General features: G+C 39.8%; 1 protein-coding gene across 2 annotated transcripts in view; it reads left to right on the forward strand.

The window, feature by feature from the left end:
- The window catches only part of INTU (inturned planar cell polarity protein), a gene marked incomplete at its 5' end in the record, with an annotated part of 79,740 nt that extends 67,303 nt beyond the window's left edge, over nt 1–12,437 (forward strand). For both annotated transcript variants that reach the window (XM_080673358.1, XM_080673357.1), the window contains 4 exons: nt 1,094–1,191; nt 4,856–5,045; nt 6,650–6,807; nt 10,393–12,437. In XM_080673358.1, coding sequence (XP_080529484.1) covers nt 1,094–1,191; nt 4,856–5,045; nt 6,650–6,807; nt 10,393–10,504 — 558 coding nt within the window. In that variant the 3' untranslated portion in view covers nt 10,505–12,437. The remainder of the gene's footprint in view (nt 1–1,093; nt 1,192–4,855; nt 5,046–6,649; nt 6,808–10,392) is intronic.
- Between the last annotated feature and the right edge of the window lie 1,891 nt (nt 12,438–14,328).

A 14,328-nucleotide genomic window follows, 5' to 3' on the forward strand; every position in this document is an offset into this window, starting at 1 on the left:
TGCAGGAGGCAGCTGATGGATGTTTCTCTCTCATCGATGTTTCTAGCTCTCTATCCCTCTCCCTTCCTCTCTGTAAAATATCACTAAAATATATTTTAAAAAAATGTTCAGGAAAAAAAATCAGTAACTTAAAATATGTGTGTCTTGTTCTATGTTTTTATAAATTTTTAAAAATCTATACCTGTGAAGGTCTGGATTCCATATCAAGAATTGAAAATGAGACTATTAAGCAAAGAGAATGTTCATTTTTCAGACTGCTTATCATATTTTATGCATTTTTTCCATGAAAATACCATATTATATCTAAATGATTATCAAAATAATCACCCTGGGAGGCTTTCTACCTATTCTAATGACGTTGCTTTTTTGAAACATTTCTGAAAGTTGTCATTTAAGTGGATGGAAGTGATGAAGCATGACGAAGGAGGAGTCTGAGAAGGGGCAGGAATAAAATGAGACTCTGTGTGTCATGGCACAAATAGTCATAGATTTTTATCTCCTAATTCCAAATAATAGGGCACTCTTGGAGCCCTAAGTGGATATGTTTAGGAAGTGTTCACATATGTACTGTACTTATTATCATAGATAGTGAAATTGGTAGGAAATAAAGTTTAAGGCTATTTGGAAAGAATTAAGACGCCATGAACAACTCCTAAAAAAAACTGAATTAATCTCTAAGATTTAGCTATTCAACAACTGTTGATTGAACACCTACTATCTGCCCAGTGCTGTGCTACACAAAAGAGATAGATACAAATGATGAATAACATACAGCTGCTGCCTTTGAGGAGTGTGGTTTGGAGAGAGAGACAGATACACATACATATAAATTATAACAAAACTTGGTAAAGGCTCCATAATGGCTGTGGTAGAAGGTTTTTGGGGAGAACTTTCATTTCCTCCTATGACATGGCTCTGGGGTCTCTGACAGCAAAGGATAAGCCAAGAGGCACAAGTTAGCATTGATAATATATAAAGGTAACATTGCAAAATAGTAAATAGTTCTCTTAGAAGGATATTTAGATTTTACATTATTTCTGCTATTTCATTCCATTCTCAGGCATAAACTGATCTACTGAACCGTATTTTTCAGGTCACTAAAAAGAAGTCTACTCTTCCAAATCCATTTCATTTGGGAAACTTGAAAAAGGAACTTTCAGAAAAAGAATTGGAAATATATAACACATTGAAGTAAGAAACTTATTTATAATATTCTTTTTCACTTAAACTCTTGACTTCAAGGACATTTTACAATGAGAATGTACAAGTCCATAACATGTAGAGATTTTATTCAACAATTGTAATTACCAGTATATCTTAAATACCAAAGGTATGCTGTTCCTCTAATGTTCTTCATTACACAATAGGAAACATACTCATATTATCCTATATAATAAAAGCCTAATATGCTAAGTGTCCAGTTGTCCATTCAACCAATCAAAGCGTAATGTGCTAATGATATGCTAAGGCCGCTCAACTGCTCGCTATGACATGCACTGACCACCAAGGGTCAGTTGACCAGTAGATAGTCGCTATGATGTGCACTGACCACCAGGGGGCAGACGCTCCAACCAGTAAGTTAACTTGCTGCTGGGGTCAGGCAGATCAGGACTGAGCGAGATGGGCCGGACACACCCTGGAGCCCTCCCTGTGCCCCTCCCCCTGGCCAGCCCCATCTCCATTTGGCCCCCAACACCCTGATCAGGGGCGGGGCTGGCTGGCCAACGGCCTGCGGCCCCTCTCCCAGCCAGCCCCGCCCTCAATGGGCCCCCATGGGGCAGGCCAGCCAGACCCCACCCATGCACGAATTTGTGCACCAGGCCTCTAGTAAGAGATAAAACACATACAACCCAAGCCTGTTTTGCTCAGTGGTTGGAGCATCAGCTGCCAACTGAAGGGTCACGGTTTCAATTCCAGTCAAGTGCACATACTTCGGTTGCAGACTTGATACCCAGCCCTGGTCCCAGGTGTATGTGAGGGCAGCCAGTCAGTGTTTCTCTATCTCTCTCCCTTCCTTCCATTCTCACTGAAAAAGTCATTGGAAAAAGTATCCTCAGGTGAGGATTTTTAAAAAGACACTACAAAATAATAGTTCAAAATGTGAAAGCCACCCTTTATCTCTCTTCAACAGGTAACCTCCCTTTTGTGTGTCTAATTTTTAAAATAGAGTTTACTATTTTTAGGCTCTGGTATGCTGTGGTATGCTGCTCAGATACTCCTTATCCCAGAGTGCTCATTCCCAGTACCTCGCAGAGACAATGGAGGCAGTATCTAGGCTAAGAGCTGAAATATGCATTTTCCTTGCCTCTGTGCTCATGGCTGGAAAAAAAAATCAACTGAAGAAATATTTTACTATAGATATCAGAATTAGAATGGGGCAGCCTGAATATTTGAGATGCTGATGGGGAACTGCTGCCTATATATTTAAAGATTGCCAATTAGAAGTTAGCAGTGGAGCGAAAGAAAGCAAGGTATAGTGCAGGGGTGGGCAAACTTTTTGACTCGAGGGCCACAATGGGTTCTTAAACTGGACCGGAGGGCCGGAACAAAAGCATGGATGGAGTGTTTGTGTGAACTAATATAAATTCAAAGTAAACATCATTACATAAAAGGGTACGGTCTTTTTTTTTTTATTTCAATAGTTTTATTCATTTCAAACATTTTAACAAGAAGAATGTAAACACTAATTATTATAATTTGAAACTTCAAAAAATGGAGGAATCATAGCACAATAACATACCTTATATTGAAGATGGCAAAGGCAAAATAAAATTGCCTAACAAAGGAAAGGTACAAAAGCCTTTCAAATTAAACTTAAATATAATAAAATAATTTAAAACTAAAACAAATAGAAAAGAACAAAATGTGTAAACAGTAAATGCGGTTAGTGGCCACGGTAGCGTTACTGATACCGCATCTGTATCAGCAAAAAAATGCAGCCGCAGCATGGCTAGTGTGACATGTCCTCTGTGTGTCTTTTTCCCTGCTGCGCGCGTCCGCAGTGGGAAAAAAAACTGCAGTGGATACAAGCCCTAAAAGCTGAAAGTCTTTGTTGTTTTATTAACAAGTCATTGTGATGTACAGAATGTGAGAACAGGAAAAAATTGTGTTTGAGTAGAGCTCTTAATCTTACCTCAGAAAGGCTCTGATACTGTGCTCTCCAGGGGCTTGTCTCCCTACATCACCACGATAACGTGTCTACACATTCCCAGGATGATGTCGGGGGACACGTCCGCGGGCATTACAACAAGCCTCTGGAAGATTGAGAGGTTGTTCCTTCTACTGAATGGGCGGATATAAATCCGCCCACTCAGAAGAAGGAGCTGCAGCCATGTTTCCTGACGTTGCCATGTTAACACTGCTGCTGGTGAAGGAGCGGAGGGGAGAGCAAGAGAACCCTCCGCTCTTTCGGCTCCGCGGGCCGGGTAGAACAGCTGAAAGGGCCGGATCCGGCCCGCGGGCCGTAGTTTGCCCACCGCTGGTATAGTAGATCAAGTTACAGAGTCAGCTGAGCTCTGCCACTTAGCTTTGTGACTTCAAGAAAGTTAACACAAGTCCTCTGAACATTGATTTCTTCATGGCTAAAACAAGGATAGTAATATTTACTACCCTGCAGGGTCATTATGAGAATTAAGACTAAGATATTTTAAAGCATCTACCCTGGCACAAGGAGGGTATTCAGTATATTATTAGTATAGGTTCTGCTGGCCTATTTGAGACCTAAATATGGGATGAAAGGATAGAGAAGAAGAAGAAGAAAGGAGAAATGAAAATACTAAGAGAATACAGAAGAGAAGTAAGACTATTAATGAGAAATAGAATACAACTAGTAATTTCCATGGTATTCTAAATATTAACCCAACTCTGCAGTTGGTAATAATTTTATTTTTCTTCAGATCATCAATTTAACTACCATCGTAAAAGGCTTTAATGCTACTAACTTAAATGTATTTAGTTTGTTGGAAGATATTTTTATATGTGATCCACCCTTGACTGATAGCATGTTTATGGCTTGTAGAGATCTGGGCCAGACATGGGCTAAGTTATTTATTACAAACCATGGAAAAAAAGGGGATTGGACAATTTGGGTTGTGTAGTAAAGAGGTGAATTAAGTTACTTGCAAGTGAATTGGTGTTTGTTTATCCTTGCATAACATGTAATACTTTCCTTCATTAGGGAATTGATAATAACGCTAGTCTGTACTTCAGTTAAAGAGGAAGAGGGAATTAAATAAGGGAATGAAATGTTTGGCCTAGTTTTCCTTCCCTAATTAAACTCCTAATATCTCTATATATAAAAGGCTAACTGACCATCCGACCTGTAGCTATGACATGGAATGACCACCAGGGGGCAGGTGCTCTGACTGGTAGCTATGATGCGCACTGACCGCCAGGGGGCAGACACACTCAACGCAAGAGCTGCTGAGCTGTGGAGGGACCCCGATTCTGGGGTGCGTCACCCAAGAACCACCCTCTCACAATCTGGGACCCCTCAGGGGATGTCAGAGAGCCAGTTTCAGCCCGATTCCTGCAGGCCAGGCTGAGGGACCCCACCTGCCAGAGGGACCCTGCTCACTCTGCAGACGCCCTTCGAGCTGCAGTGCTGCCCCAGGTGTGGGACTGCAGGAGGTTGGCTCCAGGGCGTGTCCGGCCTGTCTCACCCAGTCCCGCCCCGCCGGCCACCTTCTAATTAATTTCCTTTCAATGTGCACGAATCCATGCACCGGGGCACTAGTATTATAGATACTAGTTAGCAATCTACTTATTAGGAAAATACTTATTAGGAATCTGTACAATTCAAAATAAAGCAATATTTTTACATTCACTTAAATATCTCTTTTTTATTTTTTTCAAGATTGACATCTGGGCCTGAGAACACACTTTTCCACTATGTTGCTTTAGAAACAGTGCAAGGGATCTTTATTACTCCTACCCATGAAGAAGTGGCCCAGCTGAGCGGCTCTATCCACCCTCGGCTAATAAAGAATTTCCATCAGTGTTGTCTCTCCATTCGTGCAGCTTTTCAACAGACCTTGATGGAAGAGGTAAGGCACTGCTATAAATATAGCTTTATGCCAGTTTCATTTCTATATCTCTAAATATTCTAAAAGCTCTTTAATATATCCAGCTATGGAAATTCTCAAAGCAAAAAACATAGTGGCTTCTGGATTCTGGATGTATTCTGGAGGGTTTGTTGATGGATTAAATAAGGATTATGAGAGAAAGAAGAACTAAGGATCACTCCACTATTTTGGCCTGAGCCTGGATGTATTCTGGATGTAGCCAGAAGGGTTTGTTGATCGATTAAATAAGGATTATGAGAGAAAGAAGAACTAAGGATCACTCCACTATTTTGGCCTGAGCCTCACAAAAAATATTTATATTTCACATAAGTCATTGCTTTGCTAATGGTTTTATGAATGGGAAATTTAGAGAGATACATCTGTTTTAAGTTTAAGTGTTTTAAGTATATTATAAAATCATCTGTTTATTTACTAATCTACTCATTATTAATATATTCATTAAGTACCTACTATGTACCAACAACTTTAAAAAAAATACTACAGCTCTAGCTGGTTTCGCTCAGTGGATAGAGCTTCAACCTGCGGACTGAAGGGTCCTGGGTTCTGTTCCAGTCAAGGGCATGTACCTCGTTTGCAGAATCCTCCCTGGCCTAGTCCCTGGTCGGGTCATATGCAGGAGGCAACCAATCGATGTGTTTCTCACACATCAGTGTTTCTCTCTGTCTTTCCCTCTCTTTCCCACTCTCCCAAAAAAAACCAATGGAAAAATATCCTTGGGTGAGGATTATTTAAAAAAAAAAAAATGCTACAAAGATGCCCTGGCCAGTTGCTAGTGGTTAGAGCTTCGGCCTGTGGGCTGAAGGGTCTCGGGTTTGATTACCAGTCAAGAGTATGTACCTGGCCGAAACCGGTTTGGCTCAGTAGATAGAGCATTGGCCTGCGAACTGAAAGGTCCCGGGTTTGATTCCGGTCAAGGGCATGTACCTTGGTTGCGGGCACATGCCCAGTGGGAGGTGTGCAGGAGGCAGCTGATCGATGTTTCTCTCTCATCGATGTTTCTAGCTCTCTATCCCCCTCCCTTCCTCTCTGTGAAATATCAATAAAATATATTAAAAAAAAAAAAAAGAGTATGTACCTGGGTTGCAGTTCAATCCCCACCCAGTTAGAGTGCATGTGGGAGGCAGCCAATCAATGTGTCTCTCTTACATCTGATGTTTCACTCTCCCCCTCTCTCTTTCCTCTTCCCTCTCTTCCCCTCTCTCTAAAAAAAATAAATAAATAAATGAGGAAAAAATATCCTTGGGTGAGGATTAACAACAACAACAAATACAAAGATGAGTAGTATATTGTCTCTGCCTGGAAAAGAAGCTTATCCTGTACTGGGGAAGAAAGACCTACAAACTGCTAATATAACATAAATTCTAATACAGGACTATGAACAAAATGTTCCCTGCAAAAGTCAAGGGATACTTTATCTATGAAGTCTTTTATATGAGAGGGTATTTAAAGTATGAGAAAGAGTAGAAATTTTCCTGCAGTTAAGAAGAATGTTATTGCAGGCTCTTAAGTGCTAGGATCAGCACTATTAATACCAGTTAATACTAATAATGCCTATTAATTTACAGAAAAAGAAAGCACTAAACACTGCGGATCATTCAGGGTCTACAAATTCCGTGTCTTCTCTAAACCCTGTGAAAGAACATGGGGTGTTGTTTGAATGCTCACCTGAAAACTGGACTGACCAGAGAAAAGCACCACCAGTTATGGCTTATTGGGTAGTAGGGTAAGTGGAAAAAAGTATTTAAAAGTAAAATGTTAGAGAAGTGAAAGAAATATGGTAAAGGAGATAAAGTTTTAGGATGTAGGCATGAAATTATTAATCTAACTATAATATTTTAATATATTTTAGAACTTTATTTTATTTGCTAAGTATCTCCTTTAAATACCTCCCAAGTCTTTTCTATTAAAAACAAATAGCTTGCCCTGGCTGGTTTGGCTCAGTGGATAGAGCGTTGACCTGTGGACTGAAGGGTCCCGGGTTCAATTCTAGTCAAGGGCACATGCCTGGGTTGCAGGCTCAATCCCAGTGGGGGGTGTGCAGGAGCAGCCGATCAATGGTTCTCTCTCATCATTGATGGTTCTCTCTCCCTTCCTCTCTGAAATCAATAAAAATATACTTTAAAAAAAACAAATAGCTTATTTAGTTATCTTACAAAATTATATTAGTAATAAGCTAAAAAAAAACCAATGATTTCACAATTTTATATCTATTTCCTTCCTTCTACCCCTACTTCCTCCTTTTCTTCAATCCTTCTTTCTTGCTCCCTTTGCTCTCCTCCTTCTCATCCTCCACCACCTACAAGTCATTGCCTGACCTGGCCCCTGCCCACCTCTCTGATTCCACCTTCTGTTACTCTCCTCCTCAATCCCATATGCATAGCCATATTGGCAACCATCAGTCAAATCTTGTTTTTGCTATTCCTTGTGTATTGGCTGTCTGCCTCTTAACCTTTGTATGTCCAGCTCCTTGAGATTCAGACCAGTGCTAAGATGTCATCTCCTCAAAGAGAGGATCCATAATCTCTTTCCTGCATTAACAGGGCTACTCAGCTATGCTCTATTATACAACCCCTTTCTTATTTATTTTCTTATTTATTTATGGTCTTTCTCTCCCTTACTAGAATATTAGCTCTATGAGGTCAGGAATCATATCTGTCTTGACCACTGGCACGTAACGCATACATTGATAAATATATAACAACTAGAGGTCTGGTGCATGAAAATCGTGCGCGGCGGGGGGCGGTCCCTCAGCCCAGCCTGCACCCTCTCCAATCCGGGACCCTCCCAGCAGTCGGACATCCCTCTCACAATCCAGGACCGCTGGCTCCTAACCACTCACCTGCCTGCCTGCCTGATTGCCCCTAACCATTCTGCCTGCCTGCCTGATGCCCCTAACTGCTCCCCTGTCGGCCTGACCACCCCTAAACGCTCTCCCCTGCTGGCCTGGTGGTCCATAACCGCTCTCCCCTGCAGGCCTGATTGCCCCTAACCGCTCTCCCCTGCTGGCTGGATCGCCCCTAACCATCTCTGCCTCGGCCCCTACCACCGTGGCTTTGTCTGGAAGGATGTCTGTCTGGTCTATCCTATCTAATTAGCATATTACCCTTTTATTAGTATAGATTTAGTAAATGGAACTGTGCTTGGCAAACTGGTGGTGGATGGGTGGGTGGTATGGCAAACAGAAAGATAAAGTCACACCATTGTATCTAGCAGTCTTATATCTAGCAGAAGAAATATGAACTATGCTCATAGATCTATATATTTATGAATATATTAGAGGCCTAATGCATGACATTCATGCAAGAGTAGGCCTTCCTTCCCCCGGCTGCCGGCACCAGCTTCCCTCTGGTACCTGGGACCCGGGCTTCCCTCCAGCCACAGGCAGGCACCCAGGACCCAGGCTTTCCACCGGCCGCCAGCAGGCACCCGGGACATGGGCATCTCTCGCAGCCCTGGCTTTATCCGGAAGGATGTCTGAAAGGACGTCCGGTCTAATTAGCATATTACTCTTTTATTATTATAGATATGGAGATAGATTAGATAGATAGATAGATAGATAGATAGATAGATAGATAAAATAAATTAATTGATACAACCAAATGCTATGAAAATCTCTAGGATTACAAAGAAAGGCTTAGAGATTCCATTTGGTCTGGTTTAGAAAATTAATTGGATTTGGATAAAACATTTTAGGAAAAAGAAGGGATGAACAAATCATAAGGCATAGCAATGAGGAGACTGGTTTGCCAGAATGGTAAAGGAATGCCATATACAAAGAGAAAGTGAAAAAGACCAAGCCGGAAAGCAGAGAGCCTTCAATTCTAAGGAATTAAATTTTCAGGGAAATACTGAGCCAATGAAGGATCTCTGAGTTGGGGGTAAAGACTTGGTGGAGGAAGGGGCAGGAAGTTAGGTGACACCAAGTGGATGTCTACCATGTAGTACTAAATTGTATGACACACACATTACAAACATTATCCCAAGCAGTAATTCCCGTGTGCTGGTCCATGGGATTAGAATCACTTGAGACATTTGTTAAAATCAGAGATGCCTGCACCCTACCCCAGTAAGCTCCCTTGTGATTCTGATGTAGAACCAACCAAGCTTGGGAGGATCCGTTCAGTTCTGTAGTGTGAGCAGAGCTGTGCTTTTGGATGAGTAAGCTAGGAGCAGCAAATGGAATGGTGTGGATACACAAGAGAATAGAGACAGGAACAGTTAGGCACATACACAGTGTACAGTGGAACAGTTAAGTGTATTCACAACAATTGGAATAGAAAGAATCAAGAGGTGTTGAATTCTGATGATGCAGATCTCTGTAGAATAGAGACATTTAAGGAAGTCAGGCAGAACTACTGCTGATTTAAATAGTTTGATTTATATAGTATTGATTAAATAGATTTTAAATCTTTAAGAAAATCAAACAGCCCAGCCAGTGTGGGTCAGTGGTTGAGTGTTGATCCAGGAACCAAGAGGTTCAATTCCCGGTCAGGGCACATGACCGGGTTGTGGGCTCTATCCCCGTTATCGGGTGTGCAGGAGGCAGCTGATAGATGGTCCTCTCTCATTAATGTTTCTATCTCTCTATCCCTCTTCCTTCCTCTCTCTAAAATCAATAAAAACATATTTAAATTAAAAAAGAAAACCAGGTAAAATTTCATTGTCAATCCCAATTTAATACTATCTGCAAAAAGAACTATATTTAATATTTTAATAATAATTAACTTTTAGCCCTGACCGGTTTGGCTCGGTGGATAGAGCGTCGGCCTGAGGACTGAAAGGTCCCAGGTTCGATTCCGGTCAAGGGCATGTACCTTGGTTGCGGGCACATCCCCAGTAGGAGGTGTGCAGGAGGCAGCTGATCGATGTTTCTCTCTCATCGATGTTTCTAACTCTCTATCCCTCTCCCTTCCTCTCTGTAAAAAAAAAAAAAGCAATAAAATATTTAAAAAAAAAATAATTAACTTTTAGAAAGTAAATGGCAATGTTTAATAACTAGTACTTAAATGATGGTATCACCATTGGCTTTATCATAATAATAATGACTAAATTTAATATTTAAAAACAGGGAAATGGTAAAATGGGCTTATTACACTGTAGAAAAATAAAAATAATTTACCTAAGGCACATATTATTTATTTAAAAGTAAATCTAGCTGCATTTCCCTCTACTATAGATTTGGATTAGTGTTTTACTTGATTACTGGTACTTTCAGAAACAAAATATAAATAAAATAAAGTGAATGGAAAGTTTTAACTTTTCTTTGTTTTTTGAATTTCTAAAATAAGTGTTTTCTTTTCCTCTACAGGAGACTCTTTCTTCATCCCAAAGTTCAAGAACTTTATGTCTGTTTTCATGACTCAGTTACAGAAATTGCCATTGAAATGGCTTTTAAGTTGTTCTTTGGATTGACCTTGTAACTGTTTTCTTGCTACACAACAACACTGCACAATAAGAAGCACTGAGCAGTTTTAGGATTGCTGAAATGCATACACAGAAGATACTGTTTAGTTTCTTTTCACTGAACATAATATTGTTAAATATTGAGACCATATGTTGTTGGAGTTGATGCACTAGATCTTAATTAGTATTGTGAGACTTTTGAAAAGATACTTGATCAAAATATGAAGAAGGAGTTGTTAACTTATTTCCATTTTCGTATATAACATTAATTTATTGACTAGTTTGAAATAATGTGAAGTGTTTTATATAAAATTAATATAGAAATATTTATCTTGAAAAAGTACTCAGTTCGTTGTGTATTTATCTCAAGACTAATATTGAATCTGGTGAAAGAATCAGGAAATTGGGAGAACGTGACCAGTCCTGTAACAATTAGTGCTGTAACCATGAGCAAGTCTTTGTACTTCTCTGAGCTCAGGGCATTAAGGTATCATGGGTATTAAGGCACTGTGTTTAAAAATATTTATTAAATGTCTTAAATTTCTTGATATTTTCAAAAAAAAAACAAACTATGATCTTCTTTTAATACTGAGAATTATTAATAAATGCAGCTACTTATCACCTCAGATTTTCAAGCAGACTGAAAACTTGGGGTTTTATTATAGAAAACTTTTTTTTCTTCATTTAATAAAATTTTAGTCTATTGAACTGCTTTCCTGGTATCAAAGAATCATACTAACCACCACTCAAAAACAAACAAAAAGATAAAGCAAACTACAGATCTTAATAAGGAGAAATCATTTGCTATGTTATAGATGTATACCGTAATGTCCACGTTGTAAAGATATTACATTTTTTAAAAATGAAATCAAACATCATCTTGGTTTTCATCTCTAAATAGATATTAAAGTAAACATTGCAAACAAACAGTGTACCATTTTTCCAAATATGTTCTAAGTCACATCTGAAAATAGATTAGTTTGATTACTGGACAATAAATACTGGACAATAAATACTGCCACTTTATTAAATAAAGGGGACAAAGTGACAGTGCAGATGCCACAGAGGTATATACTCTTTGGCAGGTATAAAAACATTAAGTTGGATTTTGTTAGCATCCTGCAAATGGGCCCTTTCACCAAAGCCTATTGATGCAAAAGATTATATAATTGTCATTTAAAAAAAATATCAAGTACTGTCTTATCACCATCATATACAAGGTGGGGCAAATATAAGAATAAGCTGTTTTCTGCATACTCACAACTATAAACCTACTTTCGTCCCACCCTGTAATTTTAACTCCCCATAATTCCATTCTAGAGTCTACTGCCTTTCCTCCCTCCCTTTTCTTTAGCTATTATTGATTTATCTTTGTGGGGTTAGAGAACTATACTCAGCAAGGGAAAGTTTATTTGTGCCAAGGGACTTTAATGATGATGCCTACAGGCAAGATAGTAAATTTGCAGTGCCTGCTTTTTTATATTTCTAATAAAAATGGGAAAACCTGTGAAACCAACTTAGTAGGTTTGTCTGCTTTGAGCATTCTTGAGAATATTGTGAATAATTGTTTGTTGTGTGTGTGAGTTCCCAAATAGTGCTGGCACATGTTATGTGCTATAAAAGTGTTAGCTGCTGCTACTACTATTATCAAATATCCATTGGTTGAAAACCAAGGAGTCAGCTAAATCATACCTGCTACTGGACAAAATGTTGGAAAGAAGCTGAGGAAAAGTATTCAGCACTAAACATTTTTGAGAATAGGATTTATACTTTGGCTGTTTTTTAAAATATTATTAAATGTTACTAAAACTTTAGGGACTAAAGTTTAGTCTATACACTAAATTGTATGAAAATAATTTAATTTTGTAGAGCTATATTTCTATATTCTATATAATTGAAGCTATTTTTATACTGTATTGATAGTTTTTAATAAATACGGTTTGGAGTTTGTGGTTGTGTTGCCTTTTCATGCATTGGTCTAAAAAATGTTTGTTGAAATTTTACTCTATGCCAAGCGCTGCTCTGGATGCTGGGGATGCAGCAGTGGGGGAAAAAACAGATAAAAATCCCCACCCTCATGGGAGTGAGGAGCACAAAGGCCATGAGACTCTATACTTTCAATATTAACATGTAAATCACCAGAACTGAGTCTCCAAATCAGTAAATAAAATGCAATGCAGCAAGTTAAACTTTTTCAGCTCAGTGTGTTGAAAGAGCTGATCTAAAGTTCTTAATTTTTTTAAAAAAGCCATATTTCTAAGTACTTTCAGCTTTACTGTCTTCTATCAGTGAATATATACCATAAATAAATGAGCTTGAGGATATCATAAAGGAATCTATACTAATAAAAGGGTAATATGCTAATTAGACCACATAGACCAGACGTCCTTCCAGACAAAGCTGCGGTGGCTGCGAGGGCTGAGGGCAGGCAGCAGCCACAGCAGCTGCGAGGGCCAAGGGCAGGTGGCCAGCAGCGGTGGCAGCAGTGGGGTGATGGGGGCGGCGCCTTCCCCTGATCAGCCCGGTCGCCTCCCGCAGAGGGAGGCCAGACTGCAGCTTAGGCCTGCTACCCACGGAGTGGGCCTAAGCCGTCAGTAAGACATCCCCTGAGGGCTCCCGGTATGTGAGGGGGCAGGCTGGGCTGAGGGACCCCCACACCAGTGCATGAATTTTCGTGCACCAGGCCTCTAGTATGTTATAAACACTATTGAGTCAAATGCAAGGGTAAGCTAGAAAGGAAGAGAGCACTTCCCCAGGGAGCAGCTGAGCATTTGCTTTTCTGTCCTCCGAGATACTCATGTTCCCTGCAACCAGAGATGTTTCCTTTGACTGCTCTTGGCACCTTGGAGTGTGATTCAGGTAATCAATCACCCCTTAAATTTCTCCCAGAGTGCCTGTTAATGCTGCAAATTCCCTGTAAGGAGATTGAAACTTTCATTTTTCAGAGTTTTGCAAATAAGACACCATTTATTTCTTGATTTCACAAAGGATCTTAAAGTCAATGTAATGAGAAGACTTTAAAGTTTTTAAACCTATGAATAATGACTAGTCCAGCTTTTTCAGAAAGATTAATCTGGCAACAACATGTAAAATGGAGAGAGACTTGCGCTGAAAAACGAGTTAAGAGCTGAATAAGTAGCTATGGAAAGGAAAGTAGCATGAAACACCAGACCAGTAGGACTTGCTAACTTTTTATGTGAAATAATCAAAATATTAACAAAACTAGAGGCCCTGTGCATGAAATTCAAGCATGGGTAGGGCCCCTAGGCCTGGCCGGCGATCAGGGCCAATTGGGGCCTTCCGGCTGCCGTCCAAGGCCTCCCTTCCCCAGCTGCCGGCTGCCAGCCAGGGCCTTCCTTCATTCCATGCCACCCCATGGTGGTCAGCACACGTTATAGCGAGCAATCAAACACCCTTGGGGACACTTTGCATATTAGCCTTTTTTATATATATATATATATTCCTACTCTGGAATCTTTTTGGTCTACATATTTGGTTTTTTACTAGTGACAAGTAGCATGAAAAGTGTTAAAACACACTTAAGATAATGAAGAAAAACTTAGAACATAAGTTCAAAATTGTCAATAACTCATCTTGGGTTTTCTGGGTGTGTTTCAAGGCTGCAGGTCCTACAGAGTAAGAGATGATAACACAGTGTCTCCATGTATGAGAAACTATCAAACAGGCTATCAAAAGGAATCAGGAATCTATTATAGAGAGATCTATAGGATATACGATTTTTTTTTTTAAAAAAAGGGAGGTGGAATTAAATAGAGGCAGCATGATGTACTGAGTATTCTTGCCCAAAGAAGTCAAACCTGAGTCTGTTCAGCCTCAGAGG

The sequence above is a fragment of the Plecotus auritus genome, assembly GCF_963455305.1.
Source record: "Plecotus auritus genome assembly, chromosome: 6".
NCBI classification, from domain to species: Eukaryota; Metazoa; Chordata; class Mammalia; order Chiroptera; family Vespertilionidae; genus Plecotus; species Plecotus auritus.